At 57.7% G+C, this 24,203-nt stretch overlaps 1 protein-coding gene across 3 annotated transcripts; it reads left to right on the forward strand.

Annotated features, from left to right (window-relative positions):
- MYH7B (myosin heavy chain 7B) lies at window positions 1-24,144 on the forward strand. Of its 3 annotated transcripts, XM_019972308.2 has the most exons (41): window positions 1-108; window positions 1,361-1,467; window positions 1,624-1,767; window positions 2,257-2,413; window positions 2,719-2,746; window positions 4,010-4,106; window positions 6,360-6,383; window positions 6,543-6,635; window positions 6,774-6,837; window positions 7,992-8,090; window positions 8,757-8,860; window positions 8,948-9,086; window positions 9,373-9,491; window positions 9,576-9,725; window positions 9,908-10,078; window positions 11,207-11,386; window positions 11,481-11,613; window positions 11,697-11,773; window positions 12,204-12,291; window positions 12,456-12,573; window positions 14,242-14,365; window positions 14,467-14,603; window positions 15,603-15,858; window positions 16,962-17,204; window positions 17,862-18,038; window positions 18,127-18,272; window positions 18,570-18,660; window positions 18,742-19,131; window positions 20,026-20,152; window positions 20,242-20,360; window positions 20,452-20,648; window positions 20,755-21,104; window positions 21,274-21,398; window positions 21,498-21,613; window positions 22,067-22,463; window positions 22,543-22,668; window positions 22,753-22,923; window positions 23,023-23,127; window positions 23,210-23,305; window positions 23,776-23,913; window positions 23,989-24,144. In XM_019972308.2, the coding sequence occupies exons 1-41, from the start codon at window positions 18-20 to the stop codon at window positions 23,998-24,000; spliced, it is 5,826 nt and encodes a 1,941-aa protein (XP_019827867.2). In that variant the 5' UTR covers window positions 1-17; the 3' UTR covers window positions 24,001-24,144. The 3 variants fall into 3 exon arrangements, with proteins under 3 accessions (XP_019827867.2, XP_070657656.1, XP_070657657.1); XM_070801555.1 differs by lacking the exons at window positions 1-108; window positions 1,361-1,467; window positions 1,624-1,767; window positions 4,010-4,106 and having other exon boundaries at window positions 2,327-2,413; XM_070801556.1 differs by lacking the exons at window positions 1-108; window positions 1,361-1,467; window positions 1,624-1,767; window positions 2,257-2,413; window positions 4,010-4,106 and adding an exon at window positions 2,498-2,582.
- Window positions 24,145-24,203: the final 59 nt, after the last annotated feature.

The following is a 24,203-nucleotide window of genomic DNA, read 5'->3' on the forward strand; positions in this document are numbered from 1 at the left end:
CTCTCAGTGCCACTACCATGATGGATGTGAGTGAACTTGGGGAGTCTGCACGCTACCTCCGCCAGGGCTACCATGAGCAGATGAAGGTGCACACCGTCCTGTGGGATGGTAAGTGAGGGCAGAGGTGGGCAGAGCCACAGAGAAGTTCTTAAGGACTCAGAACAGGAGTGAGGAGGGGTGGCACTCCACTCGGGTCTGAAGGAGCCCTCTGGCCTGACAGCTTTAGCCCCAAGAAGAAAATCCCAGGGACCTAGTATACCTCACTTGGGTGTCTGTGAGCAAGCCTTGGTTTGCTCCTCTGTAAAATGGGACAGTATCGCCTGCCTCCTGTGACTGCAGTCCGCGGCCAGAGCCTGAGGCTTCTGAGACGAGAGTGCCTGGTATGTGTGCGGGCTGCCTTCACGTGTCCATAAAACCTGTGCTGGAGTTATTTTTAGTGCTTTCCCTAGAGCCAATCCCTCTGTTTATTAGGGACAGGAATAAAGGCGACTATTTATGACCCGGTGTGCTCATAGGACAATAATAACAATAGGCAATGTGTATCAAGCACTTATTGTGCGCCAGGCCCAGAGCAGATGACTTTCCATGCATCATTGCAACAACCTGGGGAGGTGGTGACCAGGGCCAGGGCCAGCTTCGTGGGCATGTGACCTCTGCAGCTGCACTGGGGGCCTTTTACTCTTTGCTATCAGCATCTTGAAATTTTAAATGATTTCTTAACAAGAGGACTTGCATTTTAACACTGGAGCCTGCAAGTTATGTAGTTGGTCCTAAGGTACTTGGCCAGTAGGTGACAGGATACCTGAGTCTTTAACTTTCATGATGCCTTTAAACTACCATGAAATATGGGCTCCCTGGAGCTCTGGGACCAGCTGCCTGGGCAGGAAGGAGCATAAGACAGACTTACAAGATGCAGGGCTTGAGTCTTGGGTGAAATAGGGGAGACAGAACCCACTAATATTAAGTGCCTGATACTGAGGGTTGCTCCAGAGGAGAACTAAGGCAATGCTTACAATGTTTTGCCTTTGAGGGACAGGCCCAGAGAGAATGAGGGATTTTCCACAGGTCGCAGGGCAAATACAAGAGAAGCATGAATCTGAACCAAAGTGTGTAATCCAGGGCTGTGGGGGACCCTGATTTCAGTCAGGGGATTCTTTGAGGAGATCTCTAGGGAAACCTCCCAGTGCTGCCTTTTCAGGAAAGAGGGTCTGGAGGGATCTTTCCTGGGTACTCCTGTGTCCTGATAGAGGGGCTCCTAGGCACACAGGTCTAGGGACACGACAGGGGAACCCAGTTGGGCCCCCAACCCCTGGATGTGCATCAGTCTCTTTCAAAGCCCCAATGCTCTCCCGGAAACCAGGGAAGAAGCGGGTCTGGGTACCTGATGAACAGGATGCTTACGTGGAGGCTGAGATCAAGTCGGAAGCCACTGGGGGCAGAGTCAACGTGGAGACCAAAGACCAGAAGGTTTGGCTCCCCCCTTTTCCTGGAATTAGCTCCTCTGCCTCCCGGAGGTGTAGCTCCTGGAAGGCATGCTCTGGATGAAAGGGGGTCTGGGGGTGTACAGGGGTGAGAGGCTGAGGTCACTTGGTTCCTGCCCCCACGATATGGCCTTCCTGGCAGGTGCTGACGGTTCGCGAGGCTGAGCTGCAGCCCATGAACCCGCCCCGCTTCGACTTGCTGGAGGACATGGCCATGATGACGCACCTCAACGAGGCATCCGTACTGCACAACCTGCGCCAGCGTTATGCTCGCTGGATGATCTATGTGAGCCTGGAACCGAGGAGGGGCCACGGGTGGGATGGGGCTGTGCGTGGTGGGGGCGGGGCCGTACCATCAGGGGCGGGGCTAGAGCGAGAGCCACAGCTCGGCGGGGTCGGGACCGTGGGGAGGGCGCGGGGCTGTGTGTGGTGGAGGAGCAGGGCTAGAGGTAGGGTAGGGTGATGTCATGGGGCTGAGGGGGCGGGGCCACCGGCTGGTGGGCGGAGCTGGAGGTGGGGCTGGAGGTTTGGCCACGGGACTGTAGGGAAGGAGCGGCAGCCGCCGAGTCGCTGGGCAATGGGCTCTGGAGGTGGGACCACAGGCTGAGGGCAGGAGTGAGAGCTAGGGCGGGGCCAGGACGGCCACAGAGGTGTGGCGTCGCACCTTAGGCAGCTCATTTTGGAGAATTTTTGCAAAGATCATAGTTTTGCGAGGGCTAGAGCTTGAGGACGGGAACTTGGCCTCCAATAACCCATCTATACTCTCTCTCCCCAGACATACTCGGGCCTCTTCTGTGTCACCATCAACCCCTACAAATGGCTCCCTGTCTATACAGCCTCCGTGGTAGCAGCTTACAAGGGAAAGCGCCGCTCGGAGGCCCCGCCCCACATATACGCGGTGGCGGATAACGCCTACAATGACATGCTGCGCAGTAAGGGCTGCCTTGACTCCTCTCCCTGAGTCCTCCTTCTCTCCTGAGACCCTTCCCCCGGCTCCCGGCTCCCCTTCCCTCCACTCGCACTGCCCTCTTTTCCATCCCGCTGGACACTGAAGCATAGTCGTTCTGTGTCTTCAAGTGGGAGCTGGCCTGCAGTCTGAAGGTTCCCACCTGGTCCTTCCCATTTCTGGCTCTGGGTGGCGGAGGGGCTGTCCCAGCACCAAGGATATCCCAGGTGTTCCACCTGTGGCTGGTCCCTCACTTTGGCTAACTTCTCTGTCTCCTCCCCTTTCTTCCAGACCGAGAGAACCAGTCCATGCTGATCACGTGAGTGTGGGGCTCTGGGGATGGGGTGGGAAATGCTGGCCATCTGGCAGGAAGGGATTGGAACTAAAATCATTTCCCGAGATTGAATAATTGAATACAAAGTGCTAAAGGCAGGGGTTTTACCACCTAGAGCCAGTGTCCCAGGTGAGGCTAAATTATAGCGTCTTCTCTGCCCCTGTTCTGAGCAGATAAGTAGAAAAGGAATGCCAGACTGATCACCCACCCTCATACCCCCTGTTCCTAGGGCCTGGAATCTTCTCTAACCTTGATCTTTGGGGAGTTCTGATTCTGGCTCAAGGAGGGGGGAGGAGATCCCCTTCCCTTTCCTCTTTATTTTAGTCGGTCAGTCATGTCTGACTTTGAGACCCCATGGACTGTAGCCCATCACACTCCTCAGTCCACGGGATTTCCCAGGCAAGAATACTAGAGTGGGTTGCCATTTCCTCCTGCAGGAGATTTTCCTGACCCAGGGATTGAACCCATATCTCTTGCATTGCACGAGTCTTCTTTACCACTGAGCCACCAAGAAAGCCCTTCTTCTTTATTACCAGCTTCTTATTTCTGAATCTTATTTATAACCCTTTGTTTGCCTCCTTGGGAAAGTGGTAGAATTCTCACATACCAAGTTTAGGTCCAGCCAAGCCAATATGGACATCGGTTGTGCGTGAGTGTGTGTATGTGTGTGAGCGTGCAGCCTGTTGGTTAAGAGTAAAGCCTTTGAAACCAGAAAGACCTGGATTCAAGTTCTCATGGGTCCACTTCCTGCTGGTGCCCTTGGTCCTCTGAATCTCATCAGTAAAAACAGGACAGTCCTGCTCACCTACTGCAGAGCTATAGGAGTCAGCCGGTGAATGTTTGCACCTGGCACCCAGCAGAAACAGCTACATGACCTCTCTGAGTCACATCCCCTTCTCTATCAAGAGGGTGATGATGGCGCCTGCCTTACAGGGTTCCTGAGGCTTCAGTGAACCAGTTCAGGTGAAGCACTCGGCCCAGGGCCTGGCAGTAAGTTAGCGCTCAGTAAACAGTGGCATCATGTGTTTTCTCATCTCACTGGGATGATTTATGCTGGTTTGTTTTGTAAACAATTCAACACCTCTGGGAGCTGACCCATCTCTGAGGAGTTTTGGGTTGGGGGGCTCCTGAGTTGGGAGCTGGGTGTGGGGAGGGCAGAGGCACCCTGCTGGAGAAGTAGGGTGCTGGGGGTGGGAGGAATTAGAGTAGCCAGATGGACATTGGTGATTCATGTTTGTGTCGTCCAAGGGGAGAATCGGGGGCCGGTAAGACCGTTAACACCAAGCGGGTCATTCAGTACTTTGCCATCGTCGCTGCCCTGGGAGACGGGCCGGGCAAGAAGGCTGTAAGACTTGCCCACGCGGGCACTGCTCCCTGCTGCTTCTCACTGTTTTCTTTTCTTTTTTTTTCTCCTTTTCTTCTTTTTTTTAAAAGTTGATTCCCCAGAGCCGCTCGCCCTGCCTGAGCCTCCCACCCTGGTGGCAGACTCTGGCCCGAGCAAGGCTTGACCAGAGAGGCTGTGGCCATTCTCTGTCACGTGACGCAGATCCAGGCTTGCCTTACTGTTCCCATCTGAAATGCAGAGGGGCGGGACCACATTGCTAGTCCTCAACATTTCATGTAATTTTTCCCTTTCATATTCTCACGACCTTCATATTTTAAAAGTTTACCAAGCAAGCTGTTTTTTACCAAGAAGTAATAATCGGTTTCTTGGTTTTCATGCTCCAGTTACCTGCTGTCAATCAAACAAGGCAGGTTTAGCCAGAGCCAAGGGCACTTGGCCTTCCCAACAGTCAAGATTAAGGGCAGTTTTGCACCCTATGATTTCTTTATGGTTTTTGAAATTTTCTGAAACAATGGGGGACCAGTATTTTGGGGTTTTTTATTTGTTTTCAAGGTGCAGTTTTCCTTCCTAGCCCTATGGCCAGCTGTTTAGAGATGTGTGGGCACTGCACCCCCACCCCCAAATGGGTTGACTTTTCTTTCCAGAAGCCTAAGGCCTCCGCCCACCCAGCCCTCACTCCTGGTCTTGTTGAGCCTTGCTTTTATTCTGGGGCATTTTTCTTTCTTCTTTTTCTTATCTTTTTTTCCATTTAAAGTTTTTTTTTTTTTTTTTCCTTTTTCTTTTTGCCTTTTCCTGTTTTCCCATTTGATTTTCTTGTGATTTTTTTTTTTTTTTTCCAGTTTTGGTTTTTTGTTGTGGTGGTGGTTGTTTTTCTTGTTTGGTTTTGTTTTTGCTGTTGACTTTTTTGGTACTCTTTCCTCCTTCCCCTCCACCTCATTTTCCAACTCCCAAAATGTCTCTGAGGATGCTACAGGAAGTTGGGGCTCGGTCCAGGAATAGGAATGGAGGGCGGGAGCTGATGGGGCTGCAGCCAGAATGGGTGAGTCTAGAGGGCACCTGGGCAGAAAGGAGCCCTGCATCGTGGATTTGAGGTTTAGGGGAGCTGTCAGGCAAGGGAGGTAGAGAGAAAGCCTGGCCCACAGGGGCCATGGGCATTGTAGCTTAAAAACCTTATCAACCTGCCTCCCTTCTCTCCCAAATTTGACTACATCTATCAGAAGGAGCCCTATTCAAAAGCCTGGAGCTGAGTGTGTGGGGTGGAGCTCAGGGGAGGGCTCCTGCCATCTGTCTCCTGCCCCTGTCTCCCCAACAACAGCTCAGGGGGATTTTTAAGTCTTGGGCTCCCTGGAGGTGAGTGAATCACCAAAGTCTCATAGCATAGGACAGGTGGCATGGCACCTGTCACTCCAGAATCCATTCCTTCCTTTCCCCCCTTTTTTTCCCAGGGTGCTGGGATCCAGGGCAGGGAAGAGATAGAAGGGTAGATGGAGGGAAGATGAGGCTAGGAGAACAAGTGGGGAGGAGTCCTTTGGTTCAGCAAGTCCCTCTAGATGAGAGACAGGTGGCTTTGGGCGTCATGGGAAGCAGGATGCCTGGACTCAGTGTCTGCCCTGCCCCTGACTTACTGTGTCATCTTGAGCAGACACTTTCCAGCTCTGAGTCTTAGGTTCCTCATTTGCAAATTAGGGCTAATAATATGCACCTGGCAGGGCTATTTTGACTAATATTCGATATACAGTTGTACAGTGAAAATGCACCCAATCATAATAGAAAGGAGAAGTGTGAAGAAGGGCCATCACAGAGGGAGGTCAAGGGTCAGAAGGTTTGGACAGGAAGAGTCTCTTCCAGCCTCAGAGAATCAGGGAAGACTTCCTAGAGGAGGGGGCTTTTGAGCTGGACTCTAAAGGGGAGTAGATTGTAGTCAGGAACCTCTGGGGCTTGGAGCAGGGTCAATTCCAGGGGTGTGGGAAATGAAGGGATATGGAGGAGGCCAAAGACAGAGCTTTGGGACACTGTGGGTAGGGGACACCCACACACAGCTCCTGCCTCAAGCCCCTCCCTGACTAGAGCCCTGCCTGCTCCATTTCTTGCATTTCTCCATCTAACAGCCCCTGGAGGGTCAGGCATAGGGAGTGGGGTGACATTTGGGTGACTAACATTCACTGTCCTGCTAACCCACCCTACTCCCCCACTGCCACACTCCCGCCTGGTGAGACCTCACACCTTCTAACTTTGTCTTCCTTCTCCTCCCAGCAATTTCTGGCCACAAAGACCGGGGTAGGTATGGGGCTGGTATGAGTGGGGCAGACAATTATTATGAAGTCCTGGGGACCCTCCCTCCCCTTCCCCTTCCTCTTCCCCTTCCCAAGCAGAGGTGGTCTGGGATGGGCTAAGACCCAGGACTATGGGGTGAGAGACCCCTCATCCTGCCACCAGGGCACCCTCGAGGATCAGATCATCGAGGCTAACCCCGCCATGGAGGCTTTCGGCAATGCCAAGACCCTGCGCAATGACAACTCGTCCCGCTTTGTGAGTGGCTTTGGTGGGAGACTGGGTGGGGTTGGGGCAGGAGGGTGGGGAGGCGGGGAGACACAAGGTCTGGGGAGCCCTGGGTGGATGGAGCAGCACTGCCTGGGCCCCCGACTGAGGCTGCTCCTCTGCCCACAGGGCAAGTTCATCCGCATTCACTTTGGTCCCTCTGGGAAGCTGGCATCAGCGGATATTGACAGCTGTGAGTTCAGGAGAGGGAGGGGAAGAAGGAGGATGGGAGGGGCCCAGGCCTGCACCTTCCCACTTAGATTGAACAAGTTTCATCAAGTCTTTGGGGCTCCCACCTGCCCCAGACGCTGCTCTTCACCCTCAGGCCACTGCCGAGCTCATGCCACCTCACCTCTCACCTGGAACTTTACCCACTGCCTCCACGTGATCTCCCAGCCTCCATTCCTCTGCCTGATCTTCTTTTAGCCAGAGTGATCTTTTTTTGGCTACTAATCTGATCACATCGCATTCCTGCCTAAAAACCTTCTCCAGATCCCATCACCTTAAGATGGAGACCCCCACCCTTATTTGGCGGGTCAGGCTCCTTGTGATTGGGCCCCTCCCCCTACCACAACCCCAGCCTTTTCTCTGACCCTCCATCCAGCAGACCTGTGCCCCTCCTGCCCAGCCTCATCTCTGGGCACCTTGAGACCCTGTCCTGCCAGGAAGGTCTCCCCCAGTGTGTCTCTGCAGTCATCGCCTATCCCTGACCCAGTCCGGCTATGCAGACACTGGGTGCCCAGGTCACACGCACAGAGGGACCCCTCCACATTGACTGCTCCCCATCTTGGGATGCAGGGCCTGATCCTGACGGACAAGCATAGGCAGGTGGTGATGGGAGGAAACGTCGTAATTTACACCCTGATGGGCCCGTGTGCAAACACACCAAGGCTCTGCTCTCTGCACACACTGGCACACCAGCACACCTCTGGGGGAAAGGAGCAGTCTGTGGGTGGAGGAATGACAGCCTAGATGAAAGAACAGAAAAACCAAGATCCACACACAGGGGATTTCCCCGATGGTCAGTTAGGACAGTGAAGATTTGGCACTCGGTGCTGAGGGCCCGGGTTCAGTCCCTGGTCAGGGAGTTAAAATCCCACAAGTCAAGTGGCAAAAAAAAAAAACACCCCTACACAGACACCCACATTAATACACGTACACTGGTATACAGACACACACATTCCCACACTGTGGCACATGTGCCAATGGAGAGACCTCCCACAGCACATGCCGGGGGTGTGTGCAGACACGGCGCCTCCATGTGTGCAGACACCCTTGCCCCCTGCTCCTCAGCCCTGGTGGGGTGACCCACTCGGGACAGTAGGCCAGCTCCTCCCTTTCCCCCAGATCTCCTGGAGAAGTCACGGGTGATCTTCCAGCTGCCCGGTGAGCGAGGCTACCACGTCTACTACCAGATCCTTTCGGGGAAGAAGCCAGAGCTGCAGGGTGAGGGCCAGCAGCCCGACGGGGTGGGAGTCAGAGCCCGCCGGTCTGGGTGGCAGTGGGGCTGCCCAGCCCTGTCCCGGGCCCCTACAGACCAGGCCCTGGGCTGCCTGTTCCCCTGCTGTTCTGGGGTCTATGACATCCCTTCTTCCCTAGAGACGCAGCACTCCTTCTAGCCACCCACCCGCTTCCTGGGATTTCTGGTTCCTGCTGAGCCCTTCCCCTCGCGCTGGGGAACAGGCACCTCAGCACCTCTGCCCTGGCCAGGTTGTCTCTCTTGTCCTGAGACTAGAAAGATTTCCCCCAGCACCAGGCAGGGAGCAAGGGCTCCATCTGGGCCTGGCTTACCTCTCTTGCAAGCCCCTCGAGGGCAGAATCTGATCCTCCCTGTACCCGAGAACCCAGACGGGGTCTGGGCCGGAGGGGTGGCTGTGAGCAAGGATCAAAAGGTGAGTGAGAGCTAGGGACTGTGGCTCTTTCCCCAGACTCATAAAGAAAGAGAAGCCTTGGGCATTGGAGTGGAGGAGAGAAACTCCGGGGACAAAATCTAGAGAGGGCCCTAGAGTCTCTTGCCGCAAGAGCCCCCAGGACCCACCACGCTGGGACCAGGGGAAGGGGGAGAGCTGGTGAACCCAGCCGACACCCCCTTCTCGGCTCTGTGTCCCCCAGACATGCTGCTTCTGTCTATGAACCCCTACGACTACCACTTCTGCAGCCAGGGCGTCATCACCGTGGACAACATGGATGACGGGGAGGAGCTCATGGCCACTGATGTACGTCTGGTGCGAGGGGAGCAGGTCCCGTGGCTCCGCTGGACCCTGAGGAGCCTAGAGTTCTCTGAGTCTTCCCCTCCCCCACAGCATGCCATGGACATCCTGGGCTTCAGCGTGGAGGAGAAGTGCGCCTGCTATAAGATCGTGGGGGCCCTCCTGCACTTCGGCAACATGAAATTCAAGCAGAAACAGCGGGAGGAGCAGGCTGAGGCTGACGGCACTGAGAGTGAGGCGCCCTGACCCTGACCTGACCTGGTCATTCTCTTGACCCTGATCCCAACCTCCAGTCCGTGACTGTGATCCCTGAGCCTTGTCTGCAACCTTTGACCTCAGTCTGGCCCTGATTTGTAAATTGTGATTACTCAACTCCAGCCCCTCACCCTTCTGAGCTGTACAGTTTGCTGACCCTGACCTCTCCCAACCTCCCTCTCCTAACCCTAAGTAGAGACCAGTAGAGCCCCCAAAACCCCTAGTCTTAGCCGCCTCCTCATCTCACCTGTGTGTCCTGCCAGGTGCTGACAAGGCTGCCTACCTGATGGGGGTCAGCAGCGGGGACCTCCTCAAAGGTCTTCTGCACCCCCGAGTGCGTGTGGGGAATGAATATGTGACCAAGGGTCAGAGCGTGGAGCAGGTGAGCTGCCGGGGCCCACCCTGGGACAGCTGGGGCAGGGTCCGCTTCTTGCCGGGTCCCAGCCCAGCCTCCCCACGACTCCAGGTGGTGTTTGCCGTGGGGGCTCTGGCCAAGGCCACCTACGACCGGCTGTTCCGATGGCTGGTGTCTCGGATCAACCAGACGCTGGACACCAAGCTGCCCCGTCAATTCTTCATCGGCGTCCTGGACATTGCGGGTTTTGAGATCTTTGAGGTGCGGGCAGGCCCATGGCCCCAGGCTCTGTTCTCTCTGGGGTGGAGGACCATAGGGGTGGGGGCAGGAGCCCTGGGCGTCTGCCTGGAGGCAGGGTGGAGTCCCGCACATCCCTGTTCTCTGTGGGCCTCCATGTCCCCATCTACAAGCAGGCCGGCTGAGCCGGGCGCTGCCCTCTACAGTTTAACAGCTTCGAACAGCTGTGTATCAACTTCACCAACGAGAAGCTGCAGCAGTTCTTCAACCAGCACATGTTCGTGCTGGAGCAGGAGGAGTACAAGCGGGAGGGCATTGACTGGGTCTTCATCGACTTCGGCCTGGACCTGCAGCCCTGCATCGACCTCATCGAGAAGGTGGGGCCCAGGGCCAGGTCACTCTGGCAAGGGAGTGCCTGTGTGCTTGTGTGTGAACGAGCGTGTGCAGGCATGCATGTGCGTGTGCATTGAAGTGAGCGTGTGTATACGAGCATGACTGTGAGCGTGTGTGTGTGATGTGTATATGAATGGAAATGTGTGCGGGTGTGTGACTAGGTGTGTTGGAGATTGAGTGCGATCGTGTGTTGGTGAGCAGGGCATGTGTGTGAGCGTGCGTCCCTGTTGCACTGCTGACAGTAAGCCCTATTGCAGACACAGTTTCACTGGACCCTCAAAACTGTCCAGAACTACAGGGCAGGGTAGGGTGTGTTTGTTTATTTGCTTTATAAAACATTACACCTATTTCCCTATGGTACAAAGACTAGAAGGAAAGAAAAATCAAAGAAAAATGGAAAAATCAGAAATAAAGGGGAAAGAATATTTCCCCCAATCCTACCACGACGTGCATCCTCTCCATCCTTTATCCTCGGCATCTCTTTTCTCTAACGGACACAGACTCACTTCTCATCCTACCTTTTCTCTAAAAGTGTATTCTGGGCGTGGTGCTTTGTTGAAGAAGGCACAGTGGTTCACACAGCAGATGATGCCCATGCGTTTCTATAATCTCCTACCTATGCACATTCAGTTGGTCGACAGTTCTTTGCTGTTATGGCAGGAATGAAAGTATTCATGTCCCCATTTTGCAGGTTAGAAAACTGAGGCTTAGAGAGGTCTAAGGGCCCCTTAACCACTAAGTGAGGAAGCCAGAGTTTGACATCAACTGCGTTTTTTGACAGCACCATGTGGGAGAGTGTGAGACCACAGATGTCGGGGGTGTGTGGGTGCAGGGGTGCTGGTTTGAATTTGCACACTTATAAGCAAAGAGAACAACTCAGGGCCAGCTGCAAATTGGTCAGAAGCGGGTTGAAAGCCAAGCCACAAACTTTCTTTCTTAGAAGACAGGGCTCCTGGGTGCAGATCCATTCTGCCTCCCTCTGGGCAGATGGTGGCTGAGGTTGGGGGGTCTGGGGAAGCTCCCAGAGAGTGGGGCTCCAGGAAGTGGAAGTCCAGCCCAGCATGGATGGACTGGCTTGATGGAGACCCTTCACCCTTGTGCCCTGTCCCCAGCCGCTGGGCATTCTGTCCATCCTGGAGGAGGAGTGCATGTTCCCCAAGGCCTCGGATGCCAGCTTCCGGGCCAAGCTCTATGATAACCACGCGGGGAAGTCGCCCAATTTCCAGCAGCCACGGCCTGACAAGAAGCGCAAGTACCAGGCCCACTTTGAGGTGGTCCACTATGCAGGCGTGGTAAGTGCCTGTTGAAACCCCAGCTCTTGATCTCCCTCCTCCCTTCCTGCGGTTCCTCCGCCCCTCGGGTCAGCACCTGTCTGGTCTCTGGCAGGTGCCTTACAGCATCGTGGGCTGGCTGGAGAAAAACAAGGATCCACTGAATGAGACGGTGGTCCCCATCTTCCAGAAGTCGCAGAACAAGCTCTTGGCTACTCTCTACGAGAACTACGCTGGCTCCTGCTCTAGTGAGTACCAAGTGGTGCAAGTCTGCAGGGGACTCACAGAGGGAGTTCTCTGCAGTGAGTGACTGGCCCCTTGTCTGTCCTAGCTGAGCCCCCCAAGTCCGGGGTGAAAGAGAAGCGTAAGAAGGCAGCATCATTCCAGACGGTGTCCCAGCTGCACAAGGTGAGGCCCCATCTAGGCCCCGTGGAGGACCCCTCCCTGCCGCCCCCACTCGGTCCTGGCTCCCTGCTCTGTCCCCTGCACCCGGGGCGGGCGGCCGTTAAGACTTGCAGTGATGTTTAACTCCTCTCCACGTGAACATCACAGCAAGTCTGTGCTGCTTCCCGTCCCCACGCTGCCTGGGCAGGGTTTAGGGGGGATGGGGTGGGAGCCACGGGGCCTGTGGGAGGGCTGAGGATTGGTTGGGGGACTTGCCTGGTCAAATGGAAGAGGGCCAAGGGTCACAAGGAGAGTCAAAGGGTGTCACTGCAGAGACCCAGTGCTGAGGTGCCCAGTCCTTAGCGGGCTGGTCCATCCTTGGTGGGCTGGTCCACTGCGGCTTCCAATCCTGCTTCTCTGCCCTCTTGTGCTTTCTCCCCTCTCCCTCCCCCAGGAGAACCTCAACAAGCTGATGACCAATCTGCGGGCCACGCAGCCCCACTTTGTCCGTTGCATCGTCCCAAATGAGAACAAGACCCCAGGTAGTCACCCCAGGGGGGCTGGTTCCCCATGGGGGGACATGGGAGGGAGGGGATGGGGTGGCCAGAGCTGGGTCACCCCTCTCCACAGGGCTTGTGCGGCCTCGAATTCATGAAGGTGTGTCCCCTGACCGCTAGTCTTTTCCTTTAACCTCCACTGTGCCCAGGGGTCATGGACGCCTTCCTGGTGCTGCACCAGTTGCGCTGCAATGGGGTGCTGGAGGGGATCCGGATCTGCCGACAGGGGTTCCCCAACAGGCTGCTCTACACTGACTTCCGGCAGCGGTGGGTGTCTCCCGGCCCCAGCCCTGGCTCCTCCCTAGCTCCCCCGCCAGCCACCTTCCCTCTTACCTTCCTCCCAGGTGGAGGCAGAAGGTTGGGTGGGGTAGGAAGGGCACCAAGGAGGATGCAGGAGGGCTGGGGAGGGGGCTGGGGGGCATCCCAGTGGGAAATGCTAGTCGGTGAGACCTGAGGGACTGGGTTTGGGAGAAGTGAACAGGCTCTGGGTAAATACTGCAGCTTCAGCCAGCAGGGTTTGCTAATGAACTGGAAGTGGAAAGAGAATGAAAAAGACAGGGGTGACTTCCAGGTGTTTGGCCTATCAACTGGGGAGTTGGTGGTAGATTTACTAAGAAACCAAGATAGATTTTTAAACTTTTGGCAGGGGGAGGTAGGTGGACAGTGGATTGAACTCTCCTTGGAACATGTCAGACTTGAAATGTCTCCAGCAGGAAGCCCAGGAGGGAGGTCGGGCAGGCAGAGCCAGGTGTGGATTTGGGAGTTGAATGAGGGTTCACATGGACTAGGCTTTATGTAATGCCTGGCAACGAGCGCTTGGTCAGTGCTGTAGCCTCTCTGCCTTCCCTTTATAGGTTTGACTTTTGTCTGGCTGCAATTGTCCACGGGTCCCTCCCTCTTCAGAAGTAATTGTGGCCATCCATGCTGACCATTATACATGTGTGTCTGTAGAAATACTTTACACATGGGTGCACACACACACATGCGCACACACGCATGAGCACACACACACACATGAACATGCACACATGAGAACACACACATGTTCTATTTTTTCCCTGTAACCGTGTCTTGGGGATTGTTCCTTGTTAATAGACATAAGTCTGCATCATCATCCTCTTTAAAAAACATGAAGACTATTTTTTAGAGTAGTTTAAGGTTTGCAGCAGAATTGAGGGGAAGGTACAGGAAATTCCGACAGTCCTGCCTCCCCTGTGGTCAGTGAACCCCACCAGAGTGGGGCATCTGTTACGGTGGTGTCATAATCCCTCAGTGTGTATAGTCACCATTACAGTCCGTTCTCAGTATTGTGCCTTCTAGGACTTTGGGTAAGTGTAATGACAAGGAGCATCATCCATTTTGTTATGGAGTGAAGTCCTCTGTAATCTAGTGACCCGTGCTTTGTAATCAGTCCCTTAGTGAGGGCCCTTTTGTGTTTCCAGGGTTTTGCCTTCACAGTGTGGTCAGCGCAACCTGACCCACACGGCCCTGTGCACACGTGCAAGTGTGTCCTTTTAGAAGTGGGCATGCCGGAACCCTTATTGATCTTGTGATCCACAAGATCGTGATCTTATCAATCACAATTCTCTCCCAATGCTTCTTCAGTTTGTGATATGCTGTAACACATCACCGTCTTTACTTTTTTATTGTCTTCTCAAAAAACTGATAAATAATTAAAAATTGTAAGTTAAAAATTATGACAGTGCCATAGGCCTTCTGTAAATACTGCCGCCTCTTAAAGAACTACTGAAGCCGTTTAAATATTACCTGAGCTTTTAAAGCAGAGTATGCCCACTCCCCGAGTATCACGAGGCTGTCAAGTGTCACCTGCCAGCTTGTTCAGTGGAGCCTGAACAAGCCTCCGAGAGGCCAGCCTCTCCAGTCCTCTGCTCCCTGCCCAGCACCCTCCTCACCAACCCTTCCCCACCCCCTCAGGTACCGCATCCTGAACCCCAGCGCCATCCCGGACGACACCTTCATGGACAGCAGGAAGGCTACAGAGAAGCTGCTGGGCTCACTGGACATCGACCACACCCAGTACCAGTTTGGCCACACCAAGGTCGGGGCACAAGGGAGTTAGGGTCCTGACCCGGTGTGGGCACGCACTCTGCAGGGGGTCATGCAGATGATTGAGGGTTATACCTACCATGCCTACCCCAGGTGTTCTTCAAGGCTGGGCTCCTAGGCGTCTTGGAAGAGCTTCGTGACCAGCGTCTGGCCAAGGTCCTGACGCTGCTGCAGGCGCGGAGCCGGGGCCGCCTGATGCGCCTGGAGTACCAGCGCCTGCTTGGAGGCAGGTGGGTGCGAGCAAGGGGGTGGGACACAGGGTTGGCGTACAGCCACTGTCCCCCAGCTCACAGAACCTCTAGGCTCTCTGAACCTGGTCGTACTGTCCTGTGGGTCAGATTTTGTGTATGGCTGGTTGAGTGTCTCCGAAGGGGCAAGGCTCTGCTGTGTCCCCATCAGCCCCCAGCTACCTGCCACTTCCTCCCCTCAGAAGGTGGGGAAAGAGAGTCCATCTCTATTCCAGGCCATCCCAGAGTGTGGTCTGGAGTGAGAATAAGGGCATCTAGTGTTTTCTAAGAGTCTTATGTGCCAAGCCCTGGGCGAGATATCTTGTTTGAATTTATCTTGGTTAAGGTACAGGATGGACTTCTCAGGCGTCTCTGGTAAAGAATCCGCCTGCCAATGCAGGAGATGCAGGAGACACGGGTTTGAGGGAAGATCCCCTGGAGAAAGAAATGGCAACCCACTCCAGTATTCTTGCCTGGAGAATCCCATGGACAGAGGAGCCTGGTGGGCCACAGTCCATGGGGTCACAAAGAGTCGGAATAGACTGAACACACATGCAAAGTACTGGACAGTCCTAAGAGGCAGATGACCATCTCTGCTCACCAGAGGGGGTGTCTGAGCAGAGAGAGAGCTGTCAGCTGTCTCATGGGGGAGGTGGGAGGCTGGGATGGGAGCCCAGGCTGTCCGACCTTATATGACAGTCGGCTTAACCCCCACTGGTGTCCTGTCTTCAGGACCCTTGCAGGGACCACCAGGCCATTCAGGGTTTGTGAGCTCCAGCCCTGGAGGCAGACCTGCATGCCCTGGGCCTCTCCCTCAACCTCGTCTGTAAAGCAGAGGATTAGGACCTATTTGAGAGGCTGTTGGGAAGGTTAATGCGATCGACCACACACTGAAGTGCTTAGTGCAATGTCCGGCCCAGGGGAGGTGCTCAGCAACATCGGGGCTATTGCTATGAAGGGGCAGCTGTGAACTTGCTGACCACCTGCGGTCACCCCTCCCAGGGATGCCCTGTTCACCATCCAGTGGAACATCCGTGCCTTTAACGCTGTCAAGAACTGGTCATGGATGAAGCTCTTTTTCAAGATGAAGCCGCTGCTCCGCTCGGCGCAGGCTGAGGAGGAGCTGGCGGCCCTGCGGGCAGAGCTGCGGGGGCTGCGGGGGGCCCTGGCTACTGCGGAGGCCAAGCGCCAGGAGCTGGAGGAGACGCACGTCAGTGTCACCCAGGAGAAGAACGACCTGGCCCTTCAGCTGCAGGCGGTGAGGCGGGGAAGGGCGGGCTTTCTTTCTGCGACCTGGTGCCCCGACCCCCGGGCATCCTCAGGGAACCCCAGGCTGCTCCGAGGAAATAGCACAGGCAGACGCACCGTGCCCCACTCCCCCAGACCACCCCCCCTCCCCCCCGCCCAGCCAAGGCCAACCTGGCATGTGCTGGGTGCTCAGGCTTTACCTGGGTCCTTTTTGCTATTCTGGAGGCTCATGGGCTCATACCTGTGTGCGGCCTCCTCATACCCAACCTCCCCACCCAGTCAGTGCACATGCCCCAGTGCTCCCACACCCTGGGACCCCATGGCTTCCTGCTAAAGCCTCCGTGGAGCCCCATCTCCCCAGCTCTCTCCTCTGCTCCCTCCCTGAGACAGTGCCAGGCTCTCTTCTCTGGTTAAGGGCCATGGGAACCCAGGCAGCAGGTAATAGTAACAACCAAAGGGCAGAGATCAAGGGTCCAGATCCTCCCCCAAGTCCACAGAGCCCTTCCTTCCTTCGGCAAACACCTTGAGTGTCAGGCACCACAGAAGCTCTGGAGATAACACTGGTGGGAAGACAGACGGGCCTGTGCTCAGAAACCCACCCTCTAGAGCAGGAGATGGTTATCTGGTCAGGTGGTGAGGAAACAGTGCGGTGGCCGAGAATCTGAGCCCTCTGTGGCCCCGCAGGGCCCTCCCCACCCCGACTTCAGTGAGGGCGGACCTGGCCGTTGGCTTCTCTCCTTGAGCCTTGTTTGGGCCTTTCTCTGGGTCGCCCCGCAGCCTAGGTTCCCCTCTTGTCCCCCGGTCCATCCCTCCACTTGTGCTCTCATCCCACCACACCTGATTGCCTTCAGGGCCCAGAACAGGTCATTGGCATGGCATTCCTTGGTCCCAGAAGCCAACTGAACCTGTGTCAGGCCTTGGCATGGACACATGAGCTTTCTGTCTAGGACCTGGCCTGGGGTCCCTCAGCTGTCCTGACTCTGCGCCATTCCCGTGTCCCCCTCCAGGAGCAGGACCCTCGGCTGTCCTGACTTTGCGCCATTCCCGTGTCCCCCTCCAGGAGCAGGACCCTCGGCTGTCCTGACTCTGCGCCATTCCCGTGTCCCCCTCCAGGAGCAGGAAAACCTGGCGGATGCTGAGGAGCGCTGCCACTTGCTCATCAAGTCCAAGGTGCAGCTGGAGGCAAAGGTGAAGGAGCTGAGCGAGCGGCTGGAGGACGAGGAGGAAGTGAATGCAGACCTGGCTGCCCGCCGCCGCAAGCTGGAGGACGAGTGCACAGAGCTCAAGAAGGACATTGACGACCTGGAGCTGACGCTGGCCAAGGCCGAGAAGGAGAAGCAAGCCACGGAGAATAAGGTGTGGGTGCGGGGTGGGGTGGGGAAGAGCTGTGGGGCCAGGCACCTGAAAGTCCCACACCTGTGTGGCCCTGGGCAGGTCTCATCCTCTGAGCCTCAGTTTCCTCCTCTGTCAAATGGGGCTAATAGCAGCACTTCCCTAATTAGGGCGGGTGAGGATTCAGCGTGTAAGTAGGCTGTGCGAGCACTCGCCACCAAGCCTCACACATAGTAGGTACTCAGCAGATGCTCGGATCGTCATCCACCAGCTCCATGTGCCCCAGGGGCCTTCCCTCATTGAACCCTCTCGAGAGCCCGTTGGTTCACACTCTGGGGGGACTGACTCCATCATACAGGAGGGGAAGGTGAGGCTCTGGGGGAGGGTGAGCTGCTTATTCAGGTTCTCACAGGTGCTCCCTGAGGAAGCCAGGAGTAAGAACAGCTGCTTAAACACCCCTGAATACCCAAATAGCTGGCATCTATTGATCTCTCAGTGCCAGCCAGACACTGGGGAAGGGCTCAGTAATCCCTCAAGGAGGAAGTTACAACCATCCCTGAAGTATGAAGAAATTGAGGCTCGGGATGAACTGACTCACCTGAGGTTCCCTGGCTGGAAGGGGCAGCTGCTCAGGCCAGAGTTGGGGGAGGCAGCCCCACAGTGACCTTGGCCCCGACACAGGTGAAGAATCTGACAGAGGAGATGGCAGCACTGGACGAGTCTGTGGTCCGGCTGACCAAGGAGAAGAAGGCCTTGCAGGAGGCCCACCAGCAGGCCCTGGGTGACCTGCAGGCTGAGGAGGACCGTGTGAGCGCGCTGGCCAAGGCCAAGGTTCGGCTGGAGCAGCAGGTGGAAGATGTGAGTTGGGGCCACAGCAGGGGGCTGCATGGAGGGGCCAGGCTGGCCAGGACAGGGGGGAGCCCACCCACCCTGTCCTGCCCAACAGCTGGAGTGCTCCCTGGAGCAAGAGAAGAAGCTGCGCATGGACACGGAGCGGGCCAAACGCAAGCTCGAGGGGGACCTGAAGCTGACGCAGGAGTCGGTGGCAGACGCTGCCCAGGACAAGCAACAGCTGGAGGAGAAGCTCAAAAAGTAAGTGTGGGGAGGGCCCAGCCCCGACCTCCTGCCGCGGGGGCCTCCTGAGCCTGCAGCCCGCTTCTCGTCGCCCCCAGGACTCTAGTCAGTGTTGCATCACAGCAGAGGTTGAACCGTAGGGTGAAGGGGGCCCACTTAGGGCCAGGCTCTAGGGCTGGGGCTTGAGAGGGAACTCTGGGGAGATCTTGAGGGCTACTCCAGGCACAGTGCCTCAGCACAGCATGTGTGCTGGGGCTCCCAGCAGGTTGGCGGCAGTTAGGACCTGGGCCGGCTCACGCCCACCCTCTCCCCCAGGAAGGATTCGGAGCTGAGTCAGCTGAACCTGCGGGTGGAGGATGAGCAGCTCCTTGGAGCCCAGCTGCAGAAGAAGATCAAGGAGCTGCAGGTGCGTGAGGGACGGGGGCGGGCGAGGACCCGGCTCAGGGGCCCATGGAGGTGACCCTGCCGCCTGCCTGCCCGTCCCCAGGCTCGGGCCGAGGAGCTGGAAGAGGAGCTGGAGGCTGAGCGGGCGGCCCGGGCCCGCGTGGAGAAGCAGCGGGCAGAGGCGGCCCGGGAGCTGGAGGAGCTGAGCGAGCGGCTGGAGGAGGCCGGCGGTGCGTCAGCCGGGCAGCGCGAGGGCTGCCGGAAGCGCGAAGCCGAGCTGGGCCGGCTGCGGCGGGAACTGGAGGAGGCGGCTCTGCGGCACGAGGCCACGGTGGCGGCCCTGCGGCGTAAGCAGGCGGACAGTGCGGCCGAGCTGGGCGAGCAGGTGGACAGCCTGCAGCGTGTGCGGCAGAAGCTGGAAAAGGAGAAGAGCGAGCTCCGCATGGAGGTGGACGATCTGAGCGCCAACGTGGAGACCCTGGCCCGCGGCAAGGTGTCGGCCTCCTTCCTGACCCCGACCTCTGACCTGCCGCTTAGCAGCCCACCCTCACCGAACCCCTCCTGACTGCAGCAGCTGACCCCACGCTCTGAGCCCTGAGCACCCCCTGCCTATCTGACACCACACTAGTGCTGACCCTGCACCTGATCCTGATCCCTGGCCCCTTCACCCGGCACCCAGCCCGAAACCTCCCCCACTAGTTCTGACCTCAAACCCTACCTCCTAAACTCTGTGCCCTGATGCCAAAGGATTTTGACCCAGCATCCAATTCCAACTTCTCAGTCTTTAACCTCTGAATTCTGACCTCATCCCTATCCTGTTTGGGCTTCCCTGGTGGCTCAAATGGTAAATAATCTGCCTGTAATGCAGGAGACCTGGGTTTGATCCCTGGGTCGGGAAGATGCCCTGGAGAAGGGAATGGCAACCCAGTCCAGTATTCTTGCCTGAACAATTCCATGGACAGAGGAGCCTGGTTGTCTACAGTCCATAGGGTCGCAAAGAATCGGACATGACTGAGCAAATAACACATACCTGACTGTTCTTGTCCTGAATCCCAGCACCCAACCCTGACCCCTGACCTTTGTACCACCTAATCTTAACAGCTGACCTGTGACCACTGTCCCCAGCTGACTTCAGACTCTGGTATCCTTACCTCACCTTGACCCACTGGCCTTAGGACAGGTTCAGCCAGCTCACTTCTGACACCCATGTTTTAAGCCATAGTCCAGCACTTGAATCTCTGACCCTGAACTTGGGGTTCTGTTCTCCCTTTGATTCCTGGGCACATGTCTAGCCTTCCAATTCCTGGCTCCAGTCTCTCTGATTGGCAGCCCTAGATCCTGCTTTGTGGGTCTCTGACTTGTTCTGATCCCTGACCCCGGCTCCCAGGCCAGTGCAGAGAAGCTGTGCCGGGCATATGAGGATCAGCTGAGTGAGGCCAAGATCAAGGTGGAGGAGCTACAGCGGCAGCTGGCAGACGCGAGCACCCAGCGTGGGCGGCTGCAAACCGAGAGTGGTGAGGCACGGGGCTCAGCGGGCCACGGCGGGGCCTCCATGCTGTCCACTCGCCTTCACCTGACCTGCTGGCTCCCCTTTGGCCTGCAGGGGAGCTGAGCCGCCTGCTGGAGGAGAAGGAGTCTCTGATTAGCCAGCTGAGCCGCGGGAAGGCCTTGGCCACCCAGAGCCTGGAGGAACTGCGGCGGCAGCTAGAGGAAGAGAGCAAGGTGGGCCAGCCGTGGGCAGCCACAGAATGGCGGGGGTGGGGGCACAGGGCCACCGGCCGGCCCCATGCTGAGGTCACCGGGCTCTCTGCAGGCCAAGAGCGCGCTGGCTCATGCAGTGCAGGCTCTGCGGCATGACTGTGACCTCCTGAGGGAGCAGCATGAGGAGGAGGCTGAGGCCCAGGCCGAGCTGCAGAGGCTGCTGTCCAAGGCCAATGCCGAGGTGGCCCAGTGGAGGAGCAAGTACGAGGCAGATGCCATCCAGAGGACCGAGGAACTGGAGGAGGCCAAGTGAGTGCCCTGCCGGCCTGGCCAGCACCGCCTCGGGGCGGGGTAGGGTGGGGGAGGATGCGGGGCTCAGCTACACTCCTACATCCCATCTGTTCCCGGGGCCCAGAAAGAAGCTGGCGCTGCGACTGCAGGAGGCAGAGGAGGGGGTTGAGGCCGCTCACGCCAAGTGCTCGTCGCTGGAGAAGGCCAAGCTGCGGCTGCAGACCGAGTCAGAGGACGTGACCCTGGAGCTGGAGCGGGCAACCTCTGCGGCCGCGGCGCTGGACAAGAAGCAGCGGCACTTGGAGCGGGCGCTGGAGGAGCGGCGGCGGCAGGAGGAGGAGATGCAGCGGGAGCTGGAGGCGGCCCAGAGGGAGGCCCGCAGCCTGGGCACTGAGCTCTTCCGGCTGCGGCACAGCCATGAGGAGGCCCTGGAGGCCCTGGAGACGCTCAGGCGGGAGAACAAGAACCTGCAGGGTACGGCCCACCATGGGGTCAGAGCCACCCTGGGGGTCACTGCGAGTTCCCTCCGAGTCACACAGGCAGGGTGCCCTGGCCGGGGCACCCTGGAATTACGAGGGGGTGAAGTGATGTGGCTGCAGCATGAGTGGTGGGGTGGCCCCTCAGTGCCCTGTCCTTTCTGCAGAAGAGATCAGTGACCTCACAGACCAGGTCGGCCTCAGTGGGAAGAGCGTCCAGGAGCTGGAGAAAGCCAAGAAGGCGCTGGAAGGGGAGAAGAGCGAGCTCCAGGCAGCGCTGGAGGAGGCTGAGGTCAGGAGTGGGGCGACGCTGACCCGCTGGCTCCTCTGGCCTCCCCTCTCAACATACGTTTGTGGACCTCCTGGCTCAATGGCTTGTTCTATACCCCAGGGGGCCCTGGAGCTGGAGGAGACCAAAACCCTGCGGATCCAGCTGGAGCTTTCCCAGGTCAAGGCTGAGGTGGACCGGAAGCTGGCAGAGAAAGATGAAGAGTGTACTAACCTGAGGTGCGGGGGGCTGGCCCTCCTCTCCAGGCCGACAGCCTCTCCCGTCCCAACCGTCTGAGAGCAGAGGGCAAGAGGTGTTGGCTGAGCCCCAGCGTGCACACAGATTTGCATGACACCTAGTCCCCCCTCCCCAGGACTTTCTTTGGGGGGAGGAATGGATTATTGTCCACAGTTCAGAGGTGAACCGAGGAGAGGCCAGAGGACTTGTGCAAGGTTACACAGTAGAGGCAGAGCCAAGATTCAGCCCATGTCCATTTGCTCCGGAGCCTCACTCTTGCCTGTGAAGTTGCTCTGATGGGCAACAGGCAGTCATGACAGTCTCACCAGGGAGAGACCGGTCACTTAGCCCAGTTTACGTCTCCAGCGTTCCTTTTGCGCCTGTCAGCAGGTGCAGTGCGCGGGCCCCTGCTCCTCGAAGGTCACCACTCCTCCTTCCGTCCCTCCCAACCATAGGCGCAACCACCAGCGGGCAGTGGAGTCCCTGCAGGCCTCCCTGGATGCGGAGACTCGGGCCCGCAATGAGGCACTGCGCCTCAAGAAGAAGATGGAGGGTGATCTCAATGACCTGGAGCTGCAGCTGGGCCACGCCACCCGCCAGGCCACAGAGGCGCAGGCCGCCACGCGGCTGCTGCAGGCCCAGCTCAAGGAGGAGCAGGCGGGGCGGGACGAGGAGCAGCGGCTGGCGGCAGAGCTCCGCGAGCAGGCACAGGCCCTGGAGCGGCGGGCCGCCCTGCTGGCCGCGGAGCTGGAAGAGCTGCGGGCAGCCCTGGAGCAGGGTGAGCGCAGCCGGCGGCTGGCGGAGCAAGAGCTGCTGGAAGCCACGGAGCGTCTCAACCTCCTGCATTCACAGGTGGGCACTGGGGGTTGTCACCAGAGCATGCGGGGCAGGGGCCTGCAAGGCCCAACTCTAAAGCTCTGCTTCCCTGCAGAACACAGGTCTCCTGAACCAGAAGAAGAAGCTGGAGGTGGATTTGGCCCAGCTGAGTGGGGAGGTGGAGGAGGCCGCCCAGGAAAGGCGGGAAGCCGAGGAGAAGGCCAAAAAGGCCATCACTGATGTGAGGCTGGGCCGGGGCTGGGGATGTCAGAGAAGAGTCCAAAGGGACCGTCACCTCCTGATCAGACCGCCGCCTCCTCCACAGGCAGCCATGATGGCGGAGGAGCTGAAGAAGGAGCAGGACACAAGCACACACCTGGAACGGATGAAGAAGACGCTGGAGCAGACAGTGCGGGAGCTGCAGGCCCGGCTGGAGGAGGCAGAACAAGCCGCCCTCCGGGGCGGGAAGAAGCAGGTGCAGAAGCTGGAGGCCAAGGTGTGTGCGGCCCGCCTCCCAGCCTGCTGCCCTGGCGGGTGGGTCAGCCCCGGGGAGGGCAGGCCAGGGGCACCAGGCCCACCGGCTGGCTGCTTGTAGGTGCGGGAGCTGGAGGCCGAGCTGGACGCGGAGCAGAAGAAGCACGCAGAGGCCCTCAAAGGGGTGCGGAAGCACGAACGCCGGGTCAAGGAGCTCGCGTACCAGGTGGGTAACCAGGACCACCTCGAAGGGTGGCCCTAGGGCTTGGCTGCTTTGGGCAAGACCTGAATCCCCTTTGCCTGCCCAGGCTGAGGAGGACAGGAAGAATCTGGCTCGCATGCAGGACCTGGTGGACAAGCTGCAGAGCAAGGTCAAGAGCTACAAACGTCAGTTTGAAGAGGCGGTGAGTGCACGGGAGTCTGGGTCTTTGGGGCCTAGTACCAGTCAGGATTCCGGTGGTCACCCCACTTCTACAGCTGGCCCCAGTCAGTGGGGATGCCAGCAATGGTCAGGCCTGTTCCATCTCTGGGCTGTGATTTCCCCCACGGTGGCTTTGTGTGTTGGTTGGGACAGTGACCCCACTGCCCAGTGGGAAGAAAGACAAGTTTCTAACAGGTCCAGCAAGACACAAGACCTAGCTCTGTCTCTGAGGGGACCTCTCTGATTTCCCCTTCCAGGCAGGTCTGGCACCCAGGCACCTCTGGAATGAGTGGCTCCAAGCCCTTCCTTCCTGCCGTGGGGACTGGGGAGGGATGGGGAGGGCCGTGGGCAGCGGTGGTGAAGCAGACTGGAGGACCAGGAGAAGCCGACCCCTTCTGGGGCAGCTGACCGTCTCAGTGATCAGAGAGTGAGCAGGCCTGCCTGTGCCCACAGGAGCAGCAGGCCAACACCAACCTAGCCAAGTATCGAAAGGCCCAGCATGAGCTGGATGATGCAGAGGAGCGGGCAGACATGGCGGAAACCCAGGCCAACAAGCTGCGGGCACGCACCCGGGACGCCCTGGGCCCCAAGGTGAGGGGTGGTGTGGGGCACCCTCCCTGCCCTCTGCCCCGGAAGCCGCTCACTCAGGCACCCCTCTCCCTTTAGCACAAGGAGTGACACTGGAACCCTGGGCTCTGGGAAAAGAGGGACACCTGCTGTCTGCCCCAGCCTGATCCTGGCCTCTCTTCATTCACACATGCTGGAGCCTCGCCACCCCAAGCCCTGCTCCACCTTGAATAAACCCCGTGGCTGCAGCTCTGACTGGGTTTCTGCTCATTCTTTGGGGTTCAGGAGGGGAGGGGAGCACATGGTCTCACAGA

Source organism: Bos indicus, chromosome 13 (genome assembly GCF_029378745.1).
Source record: "Bos indicus isolate NIAB-ARS_2022 breed Sahiwal x Tharparkar chromosome 13, NIAB-ARS_B.indTharparkar_mat_pri_1.0, whole genome shotgun sequence".
Taxonomy (NCBI): domain Eukaryota; kingdom Metazoa; phylum Chordata; class Mammalia; order Artiodactyla; family Bovidae; genus Bos; species Bos indicus.

Coding starts and splice junctions, on each gene's coding strand:
- MYH7B (XM_019972308.2), top strand. CDS start 18: ATGATGGATGTGAGTGAACTTGGGGAGTCTGCACGCTACCTCCGCCAG. Junction 10,079..11,206: donor GCATCGACCTCATCGAGAAG/GTGGGGCCCAGG, acceptor CCCTGTCCCCAG/CCGCTGGGCATTCTGTCCAT. Junction 14,366..14,466: donor ACCAGTTTGGCCACACCAAG/GTCGGGGCACAA, acceptor TGCCTACCCCAG/GTGTTCTTCAAGGCTGGGCT.